Source organism: Mercenaria mercenaria, chromosome 4 (genome assembly GCF_021730395.1).
Source record: "Mercenaria mercenaria strain notata chromosome 4, MADL_Memer_1, whole genome shotgun sequence".
In the NCBI taxonomy this organism is placed as follows: domain Eukaryota; kingdom Metazoa; phylum Mollusca; class Bivalvia; order Venerida; family Veneridae; genus Mercenaria; species Mercenaria mercenaria.
Window position 1 is genome coordinate 54,409,694 of NC_069364.1, and position 22,478 is coordinate 54,432,171.

At 33.4% G+C, this 22,478-nt stretch overlaps 2 protein-coding genes across 2 annotated transcripts; both read left to right on the top strand.

Moving 5' to 3' along the window:
- Positions 1 to 729: 729 nt before the first annotated feature.
- Positions 730 to 13,400, top strand: LOC128556640 (uncharacterized). The gene is made up of 6 exons (XM_053542210.1): positions 730 to 763; positions 1,023 to 1,227; positions 6,898 to 7,062; positions 7,372 to 7,505; positions 7,841 to 11,470; positions 11,920 to 13,400. The coding sequence occupies exons 1-5, from the start codon at positions 730 to 732 to the stop codon at positions 8,176 to 8,178; spliced, it is 876 nt and encodes a 291-aa protein (XP_053398185.1). The 3' UTR covers positions 8,179 to 11,470; positions 11,920 to 13,400.
- A 2,242-nt stretch (positions 13,401 to 15,642) lies between these two features.
- Positions 15,643 to 20,790, top strand: LOC128556641 (baculoviral IAP repeat-containing protein 3-like). The gene is made up of 9 exons (XM_053542212.1): positions 15,643 to 15,803; positions 16,085 to 16,163; positions 17,491 to 18,237; positions 18,504 to 18,655; positions 18,926 to 18,977; positions 19,529 to 19,657; positions 19,897 to 20,072; positions 20,410 to 20,599; positions 20,771 to 20,790. Exons 3-9 carry the CDS (start codon positions 17,805 to 17,807, stop codon positions 20,788 to 20,790), a joined length of 1,152 nt encoding a protein of 383 aa, XP_053398187.1. The 5' UTR covers positions 15,643 to 15,803; positions 16,085 to 16,163; positions 17,491 to 17,804.
- Positions 20,791 to 22,478: the final 1,688 nt, after the last annotated feature.

Below are 22,478 nucleotides of genomic sequence, written 5' to 3' on the forward strand. Positions count from 1 at the left end.
TGCGATTGCCATCATGGTTTTAGTTTTTGGCATAACCAATGACAGCGTGTCTTGTGATCGTAGGTTTCTGACCAGTTTATACACTTCTTTCATATCCCTTATATAAGCAGGGGACTGATTATGCCTTTTAAAGGTGTGGGTCAGAACCTTTTACTGCACCCTGTATTTCACTGGCAACCAATGGAGCTCCTACAGAACCAATGTTATATGATTACGACGGGGTGTCCTAGTGATGACGCGAACTGCCGTGTTCTTAACAAGGCATTACCGAGGTTTAACCGTGAAGTAACCAGGCTGCTGACCTATTCTGCGTAGTTGTGCATACCCAGCCCGGCACTCAGAGTTGATTTGTTGTTCCATATCCATACTGTTGTCAAATACTGCAAAAAGATTCCTAACACATTTTGTGGATATTATCACAAAGTCACCGACCTTCACCGAGAAGTCATCAATGAACTTGGGAGTTATACTTTAATGGAAATATTACTACCTTCGTTTTATCCGCATTCAGCTTCAGCATGTTGCAATGCAACCAGCGCTATTTCAGCCAGACAGCTCTCAATGCGGCACAAAGACTAAGTTCTAGCTACAGGGCCCGTCTTATCAAGATACTTACGAGAATATTTCTCGTATCTTTCTCGTAAGCTCTGCATGCAGGATTGACTTCCATCATGCGTTCAATACGTGTTAGCATTTACAGTAATATATCGACCTACCGAGGGTCAGGAAATGGCTGTGCATGACTGCAGCGTGTTACTTAATGGTATACATGTATGGCTGACCACTTAAGTATATTGTCATGTTGGGGTTTTTTGTTGTTGTTTTTTATATAGAACGAAAGCTCTCTTTCAAACTTACTACTGTCACTACTGACAAAGTTTGTACCACATTTTGCCAAAATGTATAGTAAAGCTGTTTGAAATTGGCATGCTTACCTTTACAAAAAAAGAAAACACATTTTTTGAAAAACGTCCTATTTCTACGGTAACACAACTGGTCATATTGTAAAACAATTATTACAGGTAAAAACGTGCGCTGGCTGTGCGGAAGTAATTATCAGTTGTACAACCCAGTGAGAGAAGAGTGTATCAATGGTCATGTGTTTGAAAAGACGACCACGTCTGCGCCAAATCACCTATCAACTATACATAGCAGTCCCTTAGCGCAAATAGAATCCATACCTGTCCCAGAGGAGAAACCAAGCAGAATGTCTCGACAAACATGCAGGTAATGTCATGCACAATTCAATTCAATTTTAAGACCTTTATGCTTATGTATCAAAATATACATGTATGCTCGTTCAAACGTCTTTCAGTTTAAGATATATTAATTATACCTTGATGTCATAAAATCCTATAGATAGTCCATGAGCCAGACCCAGAAATTTTGGCTAGCGGTACCATCTGAGGGGATTAAAGCTCAATGCTATTTTTGGATAGGTAAACATCTGACAATTCAGAAACTATGTGATAGCATTGCAGTGGTGGTAGCTTTTTGTGCGTAATTAGCTATGTAGTAACACCACCCCAAAATAGACTTTCATCAAACTTCCGTTATACATAAGTAGACTTTCTATTTCAAACTAATGGTTCTCTCTTATTTTGGAATATATTTACTTGGAAATTGATAGACAAACAGCTCAGTTTATGTATTTTATGTATTTAATAGAACTGTTATTAAAATATTGCCTCTTTAGCGTTTAGTGATTGCAATTACAGACAAACATAGACCAGTGCCTAAACATAATTAAAGAACACAAATATTGTTTCATAATATGCAGTTAGAAAGGTATTTTGCTCATACAAGAACTAATATGACATGTTTAAATACATAGAGTTTAAGGTAGTACAATTCTACATATCACAAAACCAAGTTGTCTGCCATTGGCTGTTTGGGCGCTTGTAATTTACGGCATATTAATATGCGTTACCTATTTGTTTGAAATTAATTAATACTTCTATACATGATATGGAATAGAAAAGTATGAATATCGTTGAATCAAAGCAATTTCTGAACTAGTTTTGATATGCTATATTAACAATTAGACAGTTATTCGCAGGCCAATAGTTTTTAATATCAAAGCCACCTTGTTGTTATTGTAATTTACGTGACAATACACGTGTAAACGAAAAACACAAAATATGTTGTTTAAACATGATGTTTCACTATCTGATCTGTCTTAAAGGTGCATATTCATGCCTACTTCAATATCAATGTTCTTATGCTTAAACAGTAAACATTTTTTATGCTGAATAATACCAGATGGTACTTTTATACAGTAAAATACGTTACCATAAAATCAAGATTTTCATAATATTTCATATAAACATATAAAGTCGTTGTTATTTAGTACATGTATTATGTTTAGAAAAGAAATATTTTAACTAATCAATAAAATCATTCTTCGGTTAGATATCTTATGCCATGTTAATTAATTGAATGTAAAAGTGTAATTTACGTTACAATATGTTACCATAATCGGTAATATGCTGCCGTTATTATTTTCAGTCATTATCTTTCTATATCATGTCAAGGTTATTCTTTGTTTTCAATAAACCACATTTTCTATGTATTCAACATACTAGAACATTCTTAGTTATGACTCTTCATCACTGTCTGAATCATAAGATATCGTCAATATTGGTACGCGAATAATCTTCATCAGTTTCACTGGTTTCGTTTTTGTCAACAAATTCATCAGGAACGATCTTTTTGTCATTCAAGTTGTTCACTAACTCTTGTTCGTCATCAAAGTCCCAGCAATTTTTAACAACACCAGGAAGATAAAGGCTATTCTCATGGGCATGTAATCAAATATACACCTTTAAGAAAAGATCAAGGTTGTTTGATTTTGATATGAATAAGAGTAAAACTACAAAATTATTAATTTAATGTAGAAAAACATGAAAAGATTTGATCAAATCTGAGTATATTATGATAAAGTTTTCCTATTATTTTTACAATAGCTACGCAGATATGTATATTAAAAATTTTGTAGATTAATATAAATAAATGAATAAGTAACTGATAGTTGACTGGACAGATATGGTGGCATCAGAGTCATGTCTATGCCGTCAGAACTATTAAGGACGCCGTCTTGGTTGCCATTCTTGTTGACAAACATTTTGTATCTAACCTTGTTGATGTTCCGATATTTTGGTCGACCATTATACTGCAAATATAAATGGCTCTCTGTCTCCAAAACGTCGTCGGAGCACACATGTTGACGTCCCAACATTTAGCTGCCAGAAAACAGAAGTGTTGGTGCAGTTCCACGTCGTTTTCTTTCTACAGACTAGATTCTTTTGGAAAAGTATGTATCTGCAATGAAATCTACTATCAAGGCATCACCATCAATGATGTAAGATACGTTTTCAGTAGAATGGTATGGTGGCATATTTCTGCATTCACTTAAGCAGATAGTTTTCGCGAACAGTTTACGTGAAAATTTATAAACTTTCAAAAAAACTTTCTTAATCTAAGTGGAAAAAATTCACGATAGTGCGAACTACTGCATACGATAACAGATACCGAATTAACAGAAATAATAAAGGGAGTTAAAAAATACGTTAATTTTGTAACCCATATGAATGTTATAATAAAATATCTATACATTTTAGACACTCTTAGGGGTGGTGGTTGGGGATTGAGGTTGATATAACACGCTTCATTCCGTAGAGGGGACTATTGGGATATCTTTGTAGGGATAACGCATGTTTTTTTCGTGTTATAACATCTGCAGAATCCCGAGGGATTGGTTGGTGCCCGAGCCCGTTAGGGCGAGGGTACCAACGTATCCCGAGGGATTCTGCAAATGTTATAACACGAAATGAACATGCGCTAACGCTATTCTAGCATAAAACGCGTAAAAACTGATAAAATAATACAATGTCACTCAACGTCATTAATTAAATTTCCATGAAATGCGCGGGAATGTCTGAGTTGTTTTTTACGTTGACGTCATTTCGTTTTGAATTATCCGTTTTGGGGCCGAATGACGTTTACGCTTTGCCACGGAACGCGCATATATAAAAACGTGTTATAACAGCACGTGAGCGCGAGAATCTCTCTGTTAACACACGTTTTTTCTCCTGTTAAAACACCCCCGAAAAGTGACAAGAACAGCAATTTTATGCTAGAATATGCAGTTCGGTTCACTATTGTGACACATTGTCTCGTTAACAAGATAATATTATCACGAAAACTTTCTCCTACTTTCACGAAAGTTTATTCAATTTTTCGCGAAAAGTATTGTTTTGTTTTTGTTTTGTTTTTTTCGGGAAAGTTCATAAAATGTTCATGAATACTTTATGCTTCTCGTATGCAGAAATATGCCACCATAGAATGGCTTGTTGCAGCTCGATACTTCCTTCAACGTAGTATAATAGTTTGGGTTTGTCCGTCTGACACAGGAAATTCTATGACTACATCATGCGTCTTCAACAACTAATATCACAAATAGTCCAAAACACATTTTTTTCAGCCCTTATCTGAGCCATTCTATTCTGCGAGCTGGTCACTTTCTTTGATTTTTTAAAGTAAAAGCCGCTATTGCCAATTTCTGCTTTGAATGGATACATGCATTTTTCTACATCTGTCATCACTTTTTTACATCCGCATAATCGGCTTTGATCTGAGCAGGTTCCACTTCTTTGTGTGTGGATTTGTCTTCTGAAGTCATGTCTGTTTTCGGTTGTGTAGCTTCAACATATTTACCTCACATGTGCTATGTCAAACAACACCTGTAGTATGAAGAATATTGTCTGCTGAAGCTTATGATGCTTCCCTTTTTCTTGGCATGAAGGTTGATAGTCTGTTCTATAGTAATTTACACATTCTGTGATGCTGTTGCGGCTGATCTAGACACACTGAAGCCATGAACCCTCAAAAGCTTTTCTGCACAAGGATGGGTTACTTCAAGATTCATCATTAGGAGCAGATAGGGGAGCGGTAGTCTAGTGGATAAGGTGTCGCCTCAATCCAGGAATCGTAGGTTCGAGAGCCCCACTGGGATCACAACCATGTCTTTTCTAATGACACCAGTACTGGTTTTCCAGGAAACGGACTCGAGAGTGATACCAATAGGCTTGAAGCTTTCATCACAATCGAGCTAAAACAAATTAGTATAAACTAACGGATAAGCAGGTAGATACATTGCATCGTTCATATGATTGGACGCAAATAATAGTGGGCACAACTTGTGCTAGACTCCTATTTGCACATCTAGGTCGTTGACATTTGTGGCCTGTATTAATGCCAGTATATCATGAATAATATCAATAAAGTATATACAGAAGTGTGCCCGTTTCCGCGATGTCTCTCTCTGACACTTTTGAAGTGTTGGTACTTTTGAAAGTACTCTTTGAACGCTGTTTGACTTTCAACAGATTTTCAAGGCTTGAATTGTCAGCAAGTTCCTTTACTTGTTTATATAAACATCGGTTGAAGGTCAAATAATTAAGGTTGAATATATGTGTCATCTGTTAATAAGTAAGTGTCAGGAGATTTCTAACAAATAAACTAAGAATGATTCTGTCCCTATGAAGCCATGGTGTTCCAATGAGTATCTATTTGCTTTCTACTTGTTTAAGGCCCATTTCTAAAATGTATTTCAGTATATATACATGTATAATTATGTTCTTGAACATTTATAATTGATTTGTACTGATTTTGGTAACACATAATTATTATTGTCACGTAAAATTCGCACAACTATTGAAATGAGATGGTGATTCACTGCATTCTAGTAAATATCTAGTTCAACAACACACATTATGTATAGTTATTATAAAATGTTATAATTTTTTCCCGATCTGTGCAGGGCATTTTCTTCTCTTCAGAAATTTCAGTTTTGTACATTTTTGTAACATAAAACTTATACAGAGATTACATCATGGAAAAGTTCCTACCACTGCAGAAAAATAGTTATAAGAAACATTATTCAGTCTGTACTTTCAATTATATTGAAGAATCATAAACATCTTGGTCATTGGGTTATTAGTACAAGTAAAATATCTATAATGTTGGTTATAAAATCAGTGTTACGTAAATTACACTAATTAAGATGTTAACGGGTACGTGAAAGATATTGTTTTAAAGCACATTCAATTCATTGTTATACATGTATAAGGTTGTTAATAAACTACAGACTGCACTTTTTCTTAATCATTGTGTAGCACAATTTCATCGTCTTAAATGTTTTTAGGATATATATTAAATGTCACGTAAGTTACAAAAGCCCTAACGTTTAAACGTTAGGATATTCATGTAGGAATAAAAATCATTCGGTATGTACTTTCCGAAAGTCATAATGTTAAATATTCTATGATTCCTTAGGGAAGGCAGGGGGAAATGGTACCTCAAGGTCCAACATCTATCGGAACAAAATCCAATTATGAGCTATAGTTATGCTTATTAGTTGTCCATGCTATTAAGTTGTTCTTCATAATCATTATTTTAATTAACATTTATTCAAAGAAGCAAACCCAAAAATGTCGAAAATTAAGGAAATATTTTTTGTTTTTAAATACTTACAAATACATCAATTATTCAAACTGAAAAGCATATGTTCCATAATTCGTCTGCTACATTGGATAAATTTTAGCTCACATGAACTTGTATCTAAGTGTAGGCATATATCAAGATGATATCACACCAAAAGCTACCATCGATACATTGCTATCACATATTATCTTACTCCAGGGTTGTGTGCCTTTCCAAAAATCACTATAAGAATTAATCCCCCAAGATGGTACCAATCAACCCTATGGCTCATGTACTAAGATATAGTATGAAAGATTCTCGAGTAGCGAGTCTTAAAGTTGCGTCAATGTTATACCGAAGTATTTATAATGATGATCCAAATCTAAATATGGTACATTTTGAATTCTTTATCAGAGGCAAGGCTGACTTACTGACATGTAATGGGCACTTGTATTGTGGTCGTAATGAAGGTTACAGATGTTGTGGATTTGATGTCTACCAGCCTAAATCACAGACATGTTGCCGTCAAACAAGCGCAGAATTCAAGATCTATGATGACAAGCCAGAGAAAAGACACATGTAAGACACTTAAAACATCTGTGCCGATAGAACAGAATGTTTGATATGTAAATTGATAAATATATATAGCATTATTCGAACCTGTTGTCCTTCAGGTACTAAGTGTATCAAAAATAGATCGTGACAAACGAAATTCAATAAGCATTAGTAGTTTTAGTGAAGAAGGTTTTAATGTTCACATCTGAAAGTAATTTAAGAATTTTACACATTTTAAATGATAATACTTCTAAGTATGTAACATGTGTTATGGGAACAAATACTTTATGTATGGCCGGCAAGGTTATGAATAAATGGTCCTTTAATTTAAAGGTGTTGCAATCTAGATGTCCATAAACGAGGGTCACCTAACGCCACATGTCAACATCCGGCCGCCAATGACAAGTTCTTCCAAAAGCCCAGAAGGTTGAAAAGCGACCAGAGAATATGCCACGAATCTTCTTACGGTAAAACATCGCCCTTTTTGTGTACTTGGCATTCTTCCAACATAAGCCCGTTGATTAATATGCTCTAGATAATCATAACACTGCAAGCTATAAACAACATTGAAAACGTCTGCTTAAACTTTTTTCATATCTTATCTTCGTGAAATTGCAGTCCACTTTTCAAATCATTACTCGCACTACAGCGAAGGAACCGAGTTTCTAATTAATGACGATTAAAGAGATTTCTTTCGAAAGTGCACATATTTATCTTCTTCCGACTGCGTTGTTTTCTTGGGTTGTATTCATTTGTCTAATGTGTAAGTCACATTTAAGAACGTTAAATATATATTTTTCAGTTTTTCGAGTAGATATTACAAAACAAAAGAAAGGACAATACCTTACAGCTGATGTTAGTCTGTGGAACTGGCGCCCGGCATCGACTCGCGGAAAGCTGCGTATGAAAAAATCTCCAACGCGTAGGAAAGAGATGGATATCAAATTAGATAAATTTAGCAAAAAGCGAAATATAGTTAGAAAAAGTTTTATAGTATTTTCAAAGTATAACTACTTAAAGGATTCTGTTTTATTTCTTAGAGCAAATGAAGTTCTATATAAAAGTCCTAAGAGTCACAAAAAAATTGGTACGAAAATTGCGGAAATTCCATGCAAAATGCAGGAGCTAACACATGAATGATGTACACTATGAAAATAATTGTTATTTATGTGGATTTTAGGGTACAAAATGACCAAAAAAAAAAAAACAACAACAACAACGGAATTGTAGACAGAAGCATTAAGGAAATGTAAATAGTGTAAATAGTTGCAAAAATAGATTAAACATGTTTAGCTGCCTATCTATTGATACAATTCAAAGTAGTACAACATTGAATAGCGCAGGTGATCTAAATTGCTCACTTGTTACTCGATTACTGTTACACACACACTATGTTTTTCAGTTTTGTCAATCAGTTGTATATAGTTAATGATATACTCTTTAAACTATGAATGATCATGCATTGTAAAACTTCTTTCAGTTTAAGTTCATTACTTTTGTTGTTACAAGTTATTTACTTTTGTTTCATGACGTATCGGGCACTGAATATAGTGCATGTATTTCTATGTATTGTTTTCGTTTGTACAAAGCTGGCTTTATCTGTGTTAGCTTGTTTCTAAATATGTCGTCTTTCGAATTTTATTAGTGTGCAAACAGTCACACTTTTGCCATAATACGGAATACTCATCGCTCCACTAAATTAATTGTACATCTTATATTTTATATTGCTTTACCGATGCATTAAAGTTAGCATCAAATAATAGTTAATGATAGGTATTGATTCTGTAAACTGTACCGACATACAGAAACTTCTTTCTTGCAAAATGAATACCCAAGAAAAATATCATAATTTTTAATTTAAGGCTACAAGAATATGAAGATCTTTTTAATATTCCTACCTTTGGTGAATATTAATGATATTTCATATACTGTTCGATATTCATATATTTATTTTGTAACATTACATTTAATATTTGTTTTTCAATTTATGTACTTTGTACAATTAATGGAATGATTCTATGTCTGTCTATCAGTTATGCTAACAGAAGACATGTTATTGCATCTAAACTATACACAAAATGTACATACTTTATCATGTACATTATATTTCTTGTTTGACAGGTGACTTATAGGCCCACTGGGCCGGGTGCTTGCTTTCTTGCCTTTGAAAGTTTATGTTTATAAATATGTACTACACATGTCACTATAATAAAATATTTACTATCTTATTGTTAATTTTTTCGAAAAGCTACATAGTATTTGTGATAGCACAAAATGTTTCACTTTTCCCAGGCTAATAAATCCTGTTGTCAACCTGCTGCTTAAAAGGCACTAATTGTATGACATGTTTTCAAAGTAAAATAGATAATTGATTTGTCAACAACAGGAAAACCCAAGTATTAGACTTATGCCTTCTTTACAGGCAGTACATTCTCAGTACTGTAGAAGAACTTCTAAGCTGATACAAAATAAACTAAATTATATATTTCAAACATACTCCTGAAGAGTTATCAAATATACCTGGATGCTATAGCACTGAAGTAATCTAGAGGTAGATCTATGAAAGATCGTCCGCCTCGCAAGCGTGTGTCGGGATCAGGTCCGCGATAGGATCATAGTACAGACTTAACATTCTATTTGCTTGACGCTCAGCTAAAACATGACAGTTCAACAACTTGTCAGCTTACGTCAGTATAATGTGAGTGGTATTCCAGTTAGGCCGATCTATACAGATGGGCTCACTCCTTCAAATATACTCCGTCGTTACATGATTGATGGGCCTAAGCTTGCTAAAACATTTTCATTTTCAAATGTTGCTAAACATTTTCTTTTTTTCTTTTTAGTGTGTAACTGCGTTAAAATTTATGTTGTATGTAAGAAGATAAGTATAAAGTGAACTTTTAGAACTGCATATCATTTTTACCATTTTCTGTCTGATACAACAAAGAGGAAAGTATAGCACCCAACTGTAAAAGTCCTGAATACCAAACATGCATTAAAATAGCCTGATGATAATCTCTGTTAATACAACATTTTATAATTTTACCACTGAACAATTGAAAAATTTCCATGACCAACAACTTTACGAAGCTGGTAAATAACATCTCCATCGACGTCAGGTTTGAATATACTTTGTCGCAGAATTGTTTTCATATTACCATAGAATTTAAATCAAATTTTGTTTAAAAATGAGAGAGAATGCGTTGTCATAGAAATATGAGCCCCGCGACATATACATTTTAAGCATTTGTGAGAAAACTTATGCACATACTAATACAAATATCAACTATGCAGGCTTCTACGGAAATGCAATGAAAAATGTTTCATATCCATAGTTTCCTTTTTCTTTCAATATAAAATACCTATGGAGAGTCATGTACTTCAAACCTAAATACAGTTGTGTTTCAGGCAACAGAGAAAAACGAACTTAACATTGTAGCAGCTAAAACATTAAATTATACGAAATACAATAGATTGCCACGGTTCCATTAATTTGAATCTACCCTGCTGACAATCTTTAACGAAATTTGACGGAATTTTGACATTAAGGTACTGTGCACAAATTTTACTGTTTAATCAGTGGGTAGGTGTTTAAACATTCCGTAACATTCCAACCTACTGATTAATAATGAAGCACCCTTTAAAAGGTAACAATGTTACGTGCTACCCTATAGTATTGTCCTCGTTCCATTCAGGCCAATGTAAAGTTGTAAACATGTTGTATACTGTTAAACGTTAAACATACTTAAGTTTATATAATATTTCAAATCTAAAAATGTGTTTGTTTGAATTTATCTGCACTTAGTATATTATCTAGCCGTTTTCCACTATGCATTTTGAAAGATATTACTTAGTATATTAGCGGGCCGTTTTCCACTATGCATTTGAAAGATATTGCTTATTTTTTCCACTTTCGTGGAACGTGTGCATTTTTGTTAATCTAAATTTTGTTCTATTTTTAAGCCCAGATTGTATTTGTTTGTGAAAAACAAACATGAGATTATGCGAGATCTCCACTTTAAAAACAATTTGATAATACCTATCCCAAGAATGCAAACATGTTTAAATGCGGTTATTTAAGATGCTGGTATTCCAATTATTTTGAATGTCACTCAACAACATATTTGTTTACTTTTGAATACTAGCACAACCTTTAGTTGATATGTTTCTAATGCTTAGTCTTATGATCAGGTCTCCAACCATTACAAATAACGTGTCACGATATAATTATAAATGATGTTAAAATAAAAAAAGTGGAAACACTTCAGGTCGCCTAACATAACAAAATTGGAAACGTTTTAAAGGTATCCCATAATAGAAACCTATATAAAAAAGCCCTTATATTGACCAGAACATTTAATGAAGATGAGCGCTTTCAGATGTAACGTTTTATTTTCTGTTTTCCTAGTATGTGGATATTTGCGAACAGAAGGTAAGCACACAGCTTTCAGACATTTATAGTATGATGAAAGTTATATTTTAAGAATGCCATCATTATATAAATGATGAATTTCCAAAGATTATTCTGATGCAGGCTAACGTTAACGGTCGCCATTTCACCGCGCGTCAAATCGTAACTAACGTTAAGACACCAATCACAGTGAAGTAGCAACTGCAGCGCGGTATGTGAGGGTTTATTTGTAGATCGAACCTCTTTTGTATATGGAACTACTTCTCTTTTAATCTTACAGCTGTAACGGTTTTGTTATCGCTGCTAAATGTACTAGAATGTACTATTCCTTTTAATGGTCATTAATACCATGCCATTGAACTGGACATTATTCACCTATACAAGCGTTGTTAAAAAATGCGACACGTTGATAGATAAAATTCTGCATCCCTACTGCAACGGTCACACAGATGTTCAAATTATTCTTACAGATAGAAAATTGCGCTTGCTGTGCGGACATAATTTACAGTTGTACGACCCAGTGATAAGAGAGTGTATCAATGGTCATGTGTTTGAACGGACAACCACGTTAGCACCAAATCACCTATCAATTATACAGAGCAATCTGTTAGTGCAAACAGAATCCATACCTGTTCCAGAAGAGAAACCAAGTAGAATGTCTAGAAGAATGTATAAAAGTTCTTAGAGTCACAGAAAGATGGTACGAAAATTGCGAAACATCCATGAAAACTGCACGAGCTAACTCATACATGAAGAAAACTGTGTAAATACTTGTAAAAAGTAGTTATTTGCTAACGTTTAAAAAGGGAATTGTATAGAAGCGGTAGTAAAAAGTTGCTAAAATAGCCTTTATGTGTTTTAGCTGCCTTTTTATTCACGCTATTTAAAGTGATACAACATTACATTATATAACAGGTGATCTAAACACTCGCAGTATATTTTCTTTTGTTACGCGATCCTATATGCCATTTAAATAACTCAGTTTTGTCAATTTGTTGTGTAGTTAATGATATACTCCTTAAACTGTCAAAAACCCAACATTGTAAAACTTCTTTTAGTTTAAGTTCTTTACTTTTGTTTCATAACGTATCGGGCAGTGAATCCATTTCATGTTTTTCTATATATTGTTTTCGTTTGTACAAATCTAGCATTATATTTGTTAGTTTGTTTCTAAATATTTTACTTTTTGTATGTCGTTTTTCGAATAATGTGTTCTCATAAAGCATTTTATTAGTTTGCAACCAGTGGCAGTGTTGACATAAAACGAAAGACTCATCGCTTCACTAAATTAATTGTACATCTTATATTTCATGTTCTTGTAAATATTAATGACAAGCATTGATTCTGTACACCTTACTTGGAATGTACAGGATGTTTGTTTTCTAAATTCAGTAATAGATTGGTAAAATGCTTTGATAACATTCATTAATTTTTTTTGTTTTAGTTGTTTGTGTGATTTTATTTATGATACTTTACTTATGCGTAGCTTCAAGGAAAAGTTTTCATAGCTCAATTATTACAGTTGAAACACTTTTTACTATAAATACTTGAGAGCTAATGTGTTCGAAATTTTCATCTTGTGAAGAATTTTCATTCTTGTGAAATATTCTTAAAATCAAACTTGTGAATATAAACGACATTTCATATACTATCTGATATCATAGATTCATTCATTTTGTAACATTACATTTAATATTTGTTTTTCACTTTATATGTACTTTGTACAATTAAGGGAATGATTTTATGTCTATCAGTTATTCCAACAGAAGACATGTATTGCATATATAACTATATGCAAATGGAATATACTTTATCACGTACATTCTGTTTCTTCTTTGACTAGGTGACTTATAGGCCCATTGGGCCGGGTGCTTGCGTTCTTGCCTTTGAAACTTTATGTTTATAACTACGTACTGCACATATAACTATAATAAAATATTTAAAATCTTAATGTTGATTTATTCGAAAAGCTACAGAGAATTTGTGATAACACAAAGTGTTTTACTTTTCCCTAAGTCAATAAATCCTGTTATCGACCTGCTTTAAAGGCAATCGTTGTAAGACATCTTTACAACGACCGTTATAAAATATCAGATAAAATATAAAGGTAACAAACACAACATCTATGAATGTATGAACACTAATCAGATGGGGCAATTTTCTTGTCGTATGAGGGAAATGTTGGACTCGAACCCCTCTACAAACCGGACTGTAAATGAGTATTGTCTAGTCGTGTTCATTCCCAAATACGATGGTTAGGTAATTTGACGTACCCGTAATAATGTACTCCTTTACGAGTAGGTCAATTTTCCAACAAAACTGGCTTACATCTACGCCCCACCCTTTAAGCAAAAAGGTGACAAAGCACGTTTTACATTATATCTTTCAGTATAAAAAATAACCTGAAAAAAAAACCAAACAAACTGCTGTTAAATCAAATAATATTATAAACGTAAACATTATTTCTGTAGCAAAATATAGCATGTACCCTGTTTAGGTATACAACACGTAGAATGTGGTCATTTGTTTCAATGGTAATTCCACACAGCGATTACGTCCTATAGTACCTATAGCAAATGATCTGAAAGAATAGATTCTTAAAACATGCCCTAAATATAAGACCTGACATAACTCATATCACTATAAGTTCATTTCAATTGATATTTCATATTTCTTATTTTCCATGTTATATCAGATCGTCGAATAATACGCAGTATAACTCATATCGACAATTGTTTCTCGGAATCTGCGTTTGTTTAATTAGCGAGTATAGACCGGGGTCATAATCTATAACGAAGCGGTCAACAGTGTTGAGTTACGAAAAAGTTCCATTCATACGGACATTTCATTCATAAAGGCGAATTAATTTACTATCATTATGTAATATTGTCTAATGTTATCTTTCAAGTATTAACCGTTAGAAAAATAAAACATTATTATAACATGTTTGAGCAAATATATCTATTGAAACAGGTAAGTTTAACAATCTTTACACAACTCTATTGATAAACTGATAAACCTGGCGGACTATTTCAATTGCGCATGAAATGTCAGTCTCAGCACCTGTTGAACCAAGTTGAAACCAAAAATTCTCCAATGCCATAAAGACATGTAAGGTCGGGCCAAAATTTTAGGGTATGTCGGGATACCGGAAACAAACAATTCTTTAGACGCCTCATGAATAAACTCCATGTTTTTATTGTTATTATATAATGCAGTATTGCAATCAGACTGCAGTCAAATATTAAATTTATATATGTTGAACAGTGGTCTTCCAACTGCTTTTTCTAAACAAAACACATGAGAGTATCGTAACAAGACTTAGTGGCAAGTTCCTTTGGCCTTATTCAGTCACTTCTTATTACCGGAATAGGAAAATAGCTATTCAAAAAACTTGTTAATATATCCCTTTTCCTCAAATTTAAGAACTTTTACAAATCCTACCTAGGCTAAATTAGATTGTATAATTTCTTCACATCAATGTCACGGTTGAATAATGACAGAGCCACTGCGTTTTATGTTTTGAACTTTAGAGGTATGTTATTATAAAAAATACACTGTCTTTTATCTTAATTAAACGAATATAAACATAATGTTATAATATACCCGAGGGTGGCGAAACCTGATTTTGACTTGCTTGTCCGTTTTCGTCAATTGTTATTTTGTACTCGTCCGTATGATAGTTATATAGTAAAAGTTATTATGGTCAAATTTCACTTGTCCCTACAAGGGTAATACGGACGATTGAATTTGCCACCCCTGATACCATTAATATACTTGGGTAAAGGTTCTGACGAGTGGGTTGGTTGAACGGATAATATACCTATATGGTTTAAACAATATTTATTTTCCAAATATGTATAATACAATCATAGATGAATGAGTAGGATTGAGGAGTAAGCTAAAAGCTTATATTAAAACCTCTTTCCTGAATATGCGTGCCTTTATATTATCTTAAAATTGAATTATGAATGAGAAATGTAGGAATAAGTCCGCATTCAAATAATTCACAGTCCATTGTCCTACTTATGCTGTTACAGGTTTTTTTTATAAATCCTATTTATATAACTTTAAATACGCAGTTCGTCTATAAATAGATATTACAGTTTTCCAAAATCTATTTTCGTCCTGAAATGGTTTTCTGTTTAGCACACCAATCCTTTGTACGATAAGTTACGTCAGGATTTATAAAAAAAACTGTAACGGCATAAGTAGGACAGTGGACTGTGAATTATTTGAATGCGGACTTATCTCTATCTTTCTCATTCATAATGCAATTTTAAGATAATATAAAGGCACGCATATCGGACTTGGTGTCAGATCTATATTATATATGTTAAAAGGATATGAACTAGTAAGTATAACGTTTATATCATTCACATAAAATGTGTTCCATTAACATGATAGCAGAAGCTTATTCTATTTATGTTGATTTATTTATAAGCAATGTAATGGCTAACAAAAGAGTTTTTCTTTATAAGGAGACAGAAAACCACAAAACAGGACAGAAGAAGTTTACTGAATAGTAGATTATATCAAAACTATCTGAATGATATACTACATTTTATTTGTTTTCTCTTGTTTACATTTAATGGCACTAGCTTGTACATCAATCTTGTTTATATGTGATTGTAGCGTTAAACGTGACTGAATATACATTCAAAACTGAAGTAAACAATCACTCGGGCACAGAATACGGACAGGACTATAGAAGGTAAAGATACACTTTATTTCATAGTCACAAATTTATTATAATGACTAATCGGATATGATATTTTAATGTTTTCAAGTGTAAAAAAATTATATCTATATTTTAAGTTGAAATGTCTGGTACATTCAGTCTATATAAAGTGTCTATTCTTTTACCAATCAAGTGATAAACTACTTCAGTTTGCATAACAAAATGATATAATAAATTGTAAGTGAGTTAACAATGCCTACCACCTAAGGAGATTTTCACAAAGCCATAAGCCATAAGCCAAAGAATATAATGTCCTCTACAAATTATGTACATTCTACCACAAACACTTCAATATATTTATGAAGTTGAAAATGTCTGGAAATCTATAATTGGCAACGCTGTCATAAAACTATATTTTCTAAAGAGGTTAGAAATTAGAAAAGAAACTGTAACGAAATATTTTATCATGTTAGAGGGAAATAGGTACAAATGAAACGCGTTGAACTACACTCCAGTTAAAGTTGATACCAGTGTCAGTCAATACATAGAGCATAGAGCGGCTGCACTGACTACATCAAATGCAGCATCAGCGAATGTACTTAACCTATCTATGCAATATTAAGATATATATACAATAACATAACTTATTCCCGGGTTCGCATTCTGAAAATTTACAATTGTTAGTTTTTAGTGCATTAACAATATACAATGTACATACATCATCTTACTTAAATATGATTTTATTTTGAAATTAGTGGGGAAAAAATGAATGAAAATACGTGTTGCGGAAAGTTATAACATGTACAACAAAGACAAGATAATGTTATCATTGGTCCCGGTGACCTTGATCTTGAGTGATGTATATAGTCACAAATATTTATGTAAAGTTATTTGGATATCGATCTGCACGGCGTCTCATTATGGGGACATTTGGACCATTTTTAAAATCCCTTGATAGATAAGAGTTATGGACCGAATTTCAAGTGTGACTGATTTATAAGGTGGGGATAATAAACATGCGCTTATATAAACACCCTCTAACTCACCGAAGGCCAGTTTCGGGCTAAATGATATGTCAAAACCGCATTACATGGCCATTGTGAAAATAATGTTCATTGACAATTACATGCTCTTTTTACACAAATTTAAATAAGATATACATCAAGGACGAAATTCACATGCCTGAAAATAGCCATAGTGAGCGTTTGTATACTTAAAGTCTTTCTAAAAAACATAAAATGCGGTTCTAGATCTAACAATTGAAGTACATTCATATAATTTTCTTAATGTCTTGCCATATTATACGTACCAAATAATGTATTCTTGTATAACAATGCATTGTTAATAAAAAATAAAATAGTAAGACCTTCTCGGGAACAAAGAACAGATGCTACAGACAAAACACATGAACAAAGAAAACGAAAGATAAAACGAAAGAAAATTGGCGAAGATACTGAATTCTAAACAAGTAACCAGTGCTGAAACAAAGTACTGCTCAGAGAAAAACATAATAACAAACAATTATAGTAATAGAGATCGCCCAAGGTTAGGAAGTCACTCGCATCTAAAACGTTCGTGTTAACTGAAAGAGTAAAATCTATCAAGATATTTGTAAAAATATTACACCCACTAGGTAAGCAAAGGTCGATAAGTGTTGTTCAACCAGTTACTCAAATGCCAAAAGAAGTAACTTGCTATCCATTGACAGGTGCATCCTATTCAAAACCTTTGGTACCACAGGAGGATATATCAATCCCGACACAAGTGAGCGAATGTCAGGGATCAAACACAAATGAAATAGTTTTCTCTAATGGCAGATCTATTAAGGTTGAACACGCTTCGAATGGCAATACACCAAGTGAACAAAACTCGTCGATCGTTGGAGCTGGCTTTATCGGTTACTCGAGACGCTTATATCATCATCAGACTCAAGAAGAAAACTATGTTCAGTTTAATTCTGACAGGCACATTTTGCAAAGAAGACCACCGAGGCCCCCAAGACATCCAGAGTATATAGAATATGATCAAAGGCTGAAGTCGTTTGCCAGATGGTGGAAGCAACATCCAGATCCGACGGCACTTTGTAACGCTGGCTTCTTTTTTACAAGTAGGAACGTATACTATTTATTGCGTGTACAGAATTTTGCGCAAACGTAATAGCAGTTCACCTTCATTGATAGAAATTGTAAATTTAAATGGACTTTTTTGCTTATTATATCCAGAAGCTGTCAATTAGCTTTTTTCATTTATAATCTATTTTTTTTATCTCTAAGATGATTTGACCTATTTCTACCTATAAAAGATATCTAAACATGAGTGTAAAAGGATCCAAATTTTTGGGTTTTTTATTTTCTGTCTCTTCTTTTGTTTAAGACGAGGCTGATCTAGTCCGTTGCTATCAGTGCGGTATTGGTCTTAAGGATTTCTCCTATGGCGACAATCCGTTGAACGAGCATGTAAAACATTCTGGTGGATGTTCTTATCTACAAGAATACCTTGGCCAAGAACGGTTAGCAAATATCCAGGTATTACTGAAAACCTATATTTTCAATAGCAAACAGTTTACTAAGACTATCAGAAAAAATAAAACAACACTATCACTTTGGAATACTACTTTTAAGTTACTGCACATATAAATGAATAAAAGCAGGTTATAAATAGTAACAAATAAGTACAGTAAAGAATATTATCTGCACTAGAAAAATGACAGCTGGTAGAGATAGATTAGCCTTTTTATATAGTAAAATAAGTCACAGAAGAATAAAAAATAAATTGCATAAATTCTTTCGTTACAGAGTCAGATACAGACGGAGGACCCAGAGCTGAATTATCAAAAGCCGTCAAATAGTATGTTAAATAACTATACCGTTACTTTTAGCTTATGGTACAAACATAATTCTTTCATGGTCAATAATATAACACAATAGTTAATTGTTCTGAATATGAATATAACTCGTGATGTAAACATGGATAAGTACATGCTTAAAGGTTGATAATTGTATATGTTCTAATGATAAACTCAGTCTTACTGTAACATAAATATGTCTAGTTACAGTCTAATCAAAGCACGTCAATATCACTGTTTCAGGTGCATTTATATGTATACCCGAAAGTAAAGCGTGTCAATAAGCTGGCCATCCTGCAGATATTGTAGACTGAGCATCTATGAAAATACTGGTATTGACAGAAACAATTTATTACAATAAATTCATCATGAAAAGTATATTGTTCGGTATTACGGGTGTTAATATAAAACCACAATTTGCAAAAAATAAGTTTAAAAATTCATTAATAAAACCTCATAATTATTCTCACTTTAATCGAATTGCGCAACAGTTTTCTAACCTTAAACGAGTTAATTCTTGAGCTAAAATTAATAGACGAACTATTATTTGTAGCATTGACCACTGAATATCGACATCCAGAATACCAGTCATACCGTGTTAGACTTTCATCATTTACTCGATGGCCACAGAGCTTGATGCAGAGACCAGAGCAACTCGCAGAAGCAGGGCTATACTATACAGGTAAAGTAACTCAAATAGTATGTTAACCAATATATCATTTCTAGCATAGAGATGGCACATAAAAAGTTACATTATTGGTTTAATCTTTCAGCTATTTTGCAAGATATCATAAAACAAAATTAGAGATGATTTAGGTTCTTTAAAGTACTACAATGATACAGTGCAGAAAAAATTTTGAATTTTGCGCTTTGTTCTTCAACACATTTCATTATACAGAAGACTTTTAACAAACATTGTAGGTGTTGAAGATACTGTGAGATGCTTTACTTGCGATGGAGGACTCCGGAAATGGGATCCTGAAGACGATCCATGGATCGAACATTGTCGGTGGTTTCCGGAATGTCCGTTTGTCAAAAAACAGAAAGGAGAAGACTATATCGGTCTTGTGCAGGCCACTTCTGGAATGGATATTCAAGTAAAATAAAAAACTACTTGCTAAGTTCACTTTATTCAAATTATTTTGTGCAAAGTATTTATGAAAATATAACAATAAAATATCTCTAAATTATATCTCTTTCTTCACACTGAAATAACCTTATGTTGTTGTAAGGGACAGAACGCGAGAAGCTTTCAAGGTTGTAAGGGCAATACGCAAATCATAAACTGGAAGAATGATTATGTTCATCACTGATACGAAGGAAAATTTTCCCTTTTATAAAACACACTTTCATCGAATTTTTCAACAATATTTATTCAACATCAACCCATTTATAAACATCATCATGCGTTTGAACTTATTGCAAATATTTCAGGAAAGACTAAGAAACAAAGACACGGCAACAAATAAAACAACTTCCAATGATTTAACAAGTAACATGGAACGTCTCACGTTTAAAGATCCTGAACTGAATTCTGTTATTGATGAACACAGAGAAACCTGTCTAGAAATGGGATATACAGAGAAGGATTTCAACATTGCCGTGACGAAACTAGCAGAGAATGGTAAAATTTAGTATACATATTCGTTTACTAATGCAATTAGCTTATAAAATCTATAAAGCAATAACAACTATTGTGCACATCAGTTAAGGCGATTTTGTTACTTTTTGAAGAAACAAATTTATTTATGTTATTAATTTCATGATAATGGTCGAACAATTTGTTCATTAATAGGAAATGTCAGACAAATATAGAATGACTTTCTTTATTCGTAGATAGCTGCAGAACCAAAAGGGAAAGTCCAAAGCGGAGCTTCATAAATAATGGTAACACTTCTAGACAATTATTAGCCTGTAGTTATTTGTTAATTATGATATTTTCATGAAACGTTTTCGCGTTTTCCTTTAAGGAGGAACATTTCGATCTGTAAACGGAATAACTGTGTATGAATCTGAATTTATCAATATTAGAAGCATAGCGCACAAAATTAGCATTTACGCTAGACTCGGTTTAAGTAAGTCTATTTAATATGAAAGGCAATGATATGTGTAACATCCCTCACGCTCACCAGTTCTTGGTTTCAGTGTTAGTATTATTTCTGATACTTTGGAATTGAGGCGTTCATTCAATATTTCTGTATATAAGAGGTCTGTGAAGCTGAAGATAGAGGTCTTAAGGGATGTTGTACATTCTGGTTTTCAAATAGTTAAAAAGATAAAAATTCTTTGGAGGCTTATAACGGGTTGACGAAGTATTGATATGCATTTTCGGACCAAACCATATGAACACTAGAATTAAAAGTACCTCTCTGATGTGAAAAGTACAGATAAAAACTGGAATTTTGCAATGATGAATTGGCTATAAATACAAACCTTTAAGTTGCTGACTTTATAGTTCCTCTGTTTAAAGTACAAACAATATTGAAAGACATTCAACAGCATTCTTAATAATAATATGAAATATAATATATGTTAACGTTTGGTTGAGAGGTAGGAAATCAACAGTCTTATAAATTAATTGATGTATCAATATGTATTACAGGGGCCTCCGTGGTCGAGTGGTTTAGTTTGCTGTCTTTCAATCATTCACCCCTCACCTCTGTGTTTTGGAAACCTCGATTGTGGTGCAGAATTTTTTCATATCAGGGAGTCATTCAGCTGGCTTACGTAGGCCGGCGGCTTTTTAAGACTGAAAATATACTTCGGGGCGCATCTTGAGCCTTGGAAGCCGCCATATGACATATAATGTTAAATCTAATAAAAACGAAGAAAAAACATTATGATTATATTGACCGATGATCCAGATTATATTCATGAACTTGCTTTCCAAATTTGTTGAATTTTCTGTTTACATTTTACCAAGATTATTTGTATTTGATGGCTAAAACGTAGATTAAGTATAGCTCAATGCAGATAATGTTATTTTACATCTTACGTATATAATCATATTTCTAGTATAATCAATTATTTCCGATTTCATTTGATGATTTTTGTTTAACAGAGACTCTGCCAAAAATGGCCCATTTTTGAACATTCAGTTATGGCACAGGTATTAAGAATAGTGATGCAGTCTATGTAGCGTAGACGCGCTATGCATTTCACCAACCCTATCACGTAGCGCAAACAGTCTTTGCATTTTTACCATCCAGCCAAGAACTGCCGACGCTCTGTACATTTCCCAACTCAACAATGTAGCGTAAAGGCTCTGTGCATTTTCCCTACCGAACCATCTAGCGCAGACGCTCTGTGAATTTTCCCTACCCAACCATCTAGAGCAGACGCTCTGTACATTTTCCCTACCCAACCATCTAAAGCAGACGCTCTGTGCATTTTCCCTACCCAACCATCAAGCGCAAACGCTCGCTCTATGCATTTTCCCTACCCAACCATCAAGCGCAGACGCTCTGTGCATATTTCCATCCCAACCATCTAGCGCAGACGCT

Coding starts and splice junctions, on each gene's coding strand:
- LOC128556640 (XM_053542210.1), top strand. CDS start 730: ATGGCTGTGCATGACTGCAGCGTGTTACTTAATG. Junction 7,063..7,371: donor AAGCCAGAGAAAAGACACAT/GTAAGACACTTA, acceptor TTTAATTTAAAG/GTGTTGCAATCTAGATGTCC. Junction 7,506..7,840: donor ATGCCACGAATCTTCTTACG/GTAAAACATCGC, acceptor TATATTTTTCAG/TTTTTCGAGTAGATATTACA.
- LOC128556641 (XM_053542212.1), top strand. CDS start 17,805: ATGCCAAAAGAAGTAACTTGCTATCCATTGACAGGTGCATCCTATTCA. Junction 18,238..18,503: donor CGCTGGCTTCTTTTTTACAA/GTAGGAACGTAT, acceptor CTTTTGTTTAAG/ACGAGGCTGATCTAGTCCGT. Junction 20,600..20,770: donor GACGAAACTAGCAGAGAATG/GTAAAATTTAGT, acceptor GTTCATTAATAG/GAAATGTCAGACAAATATAG.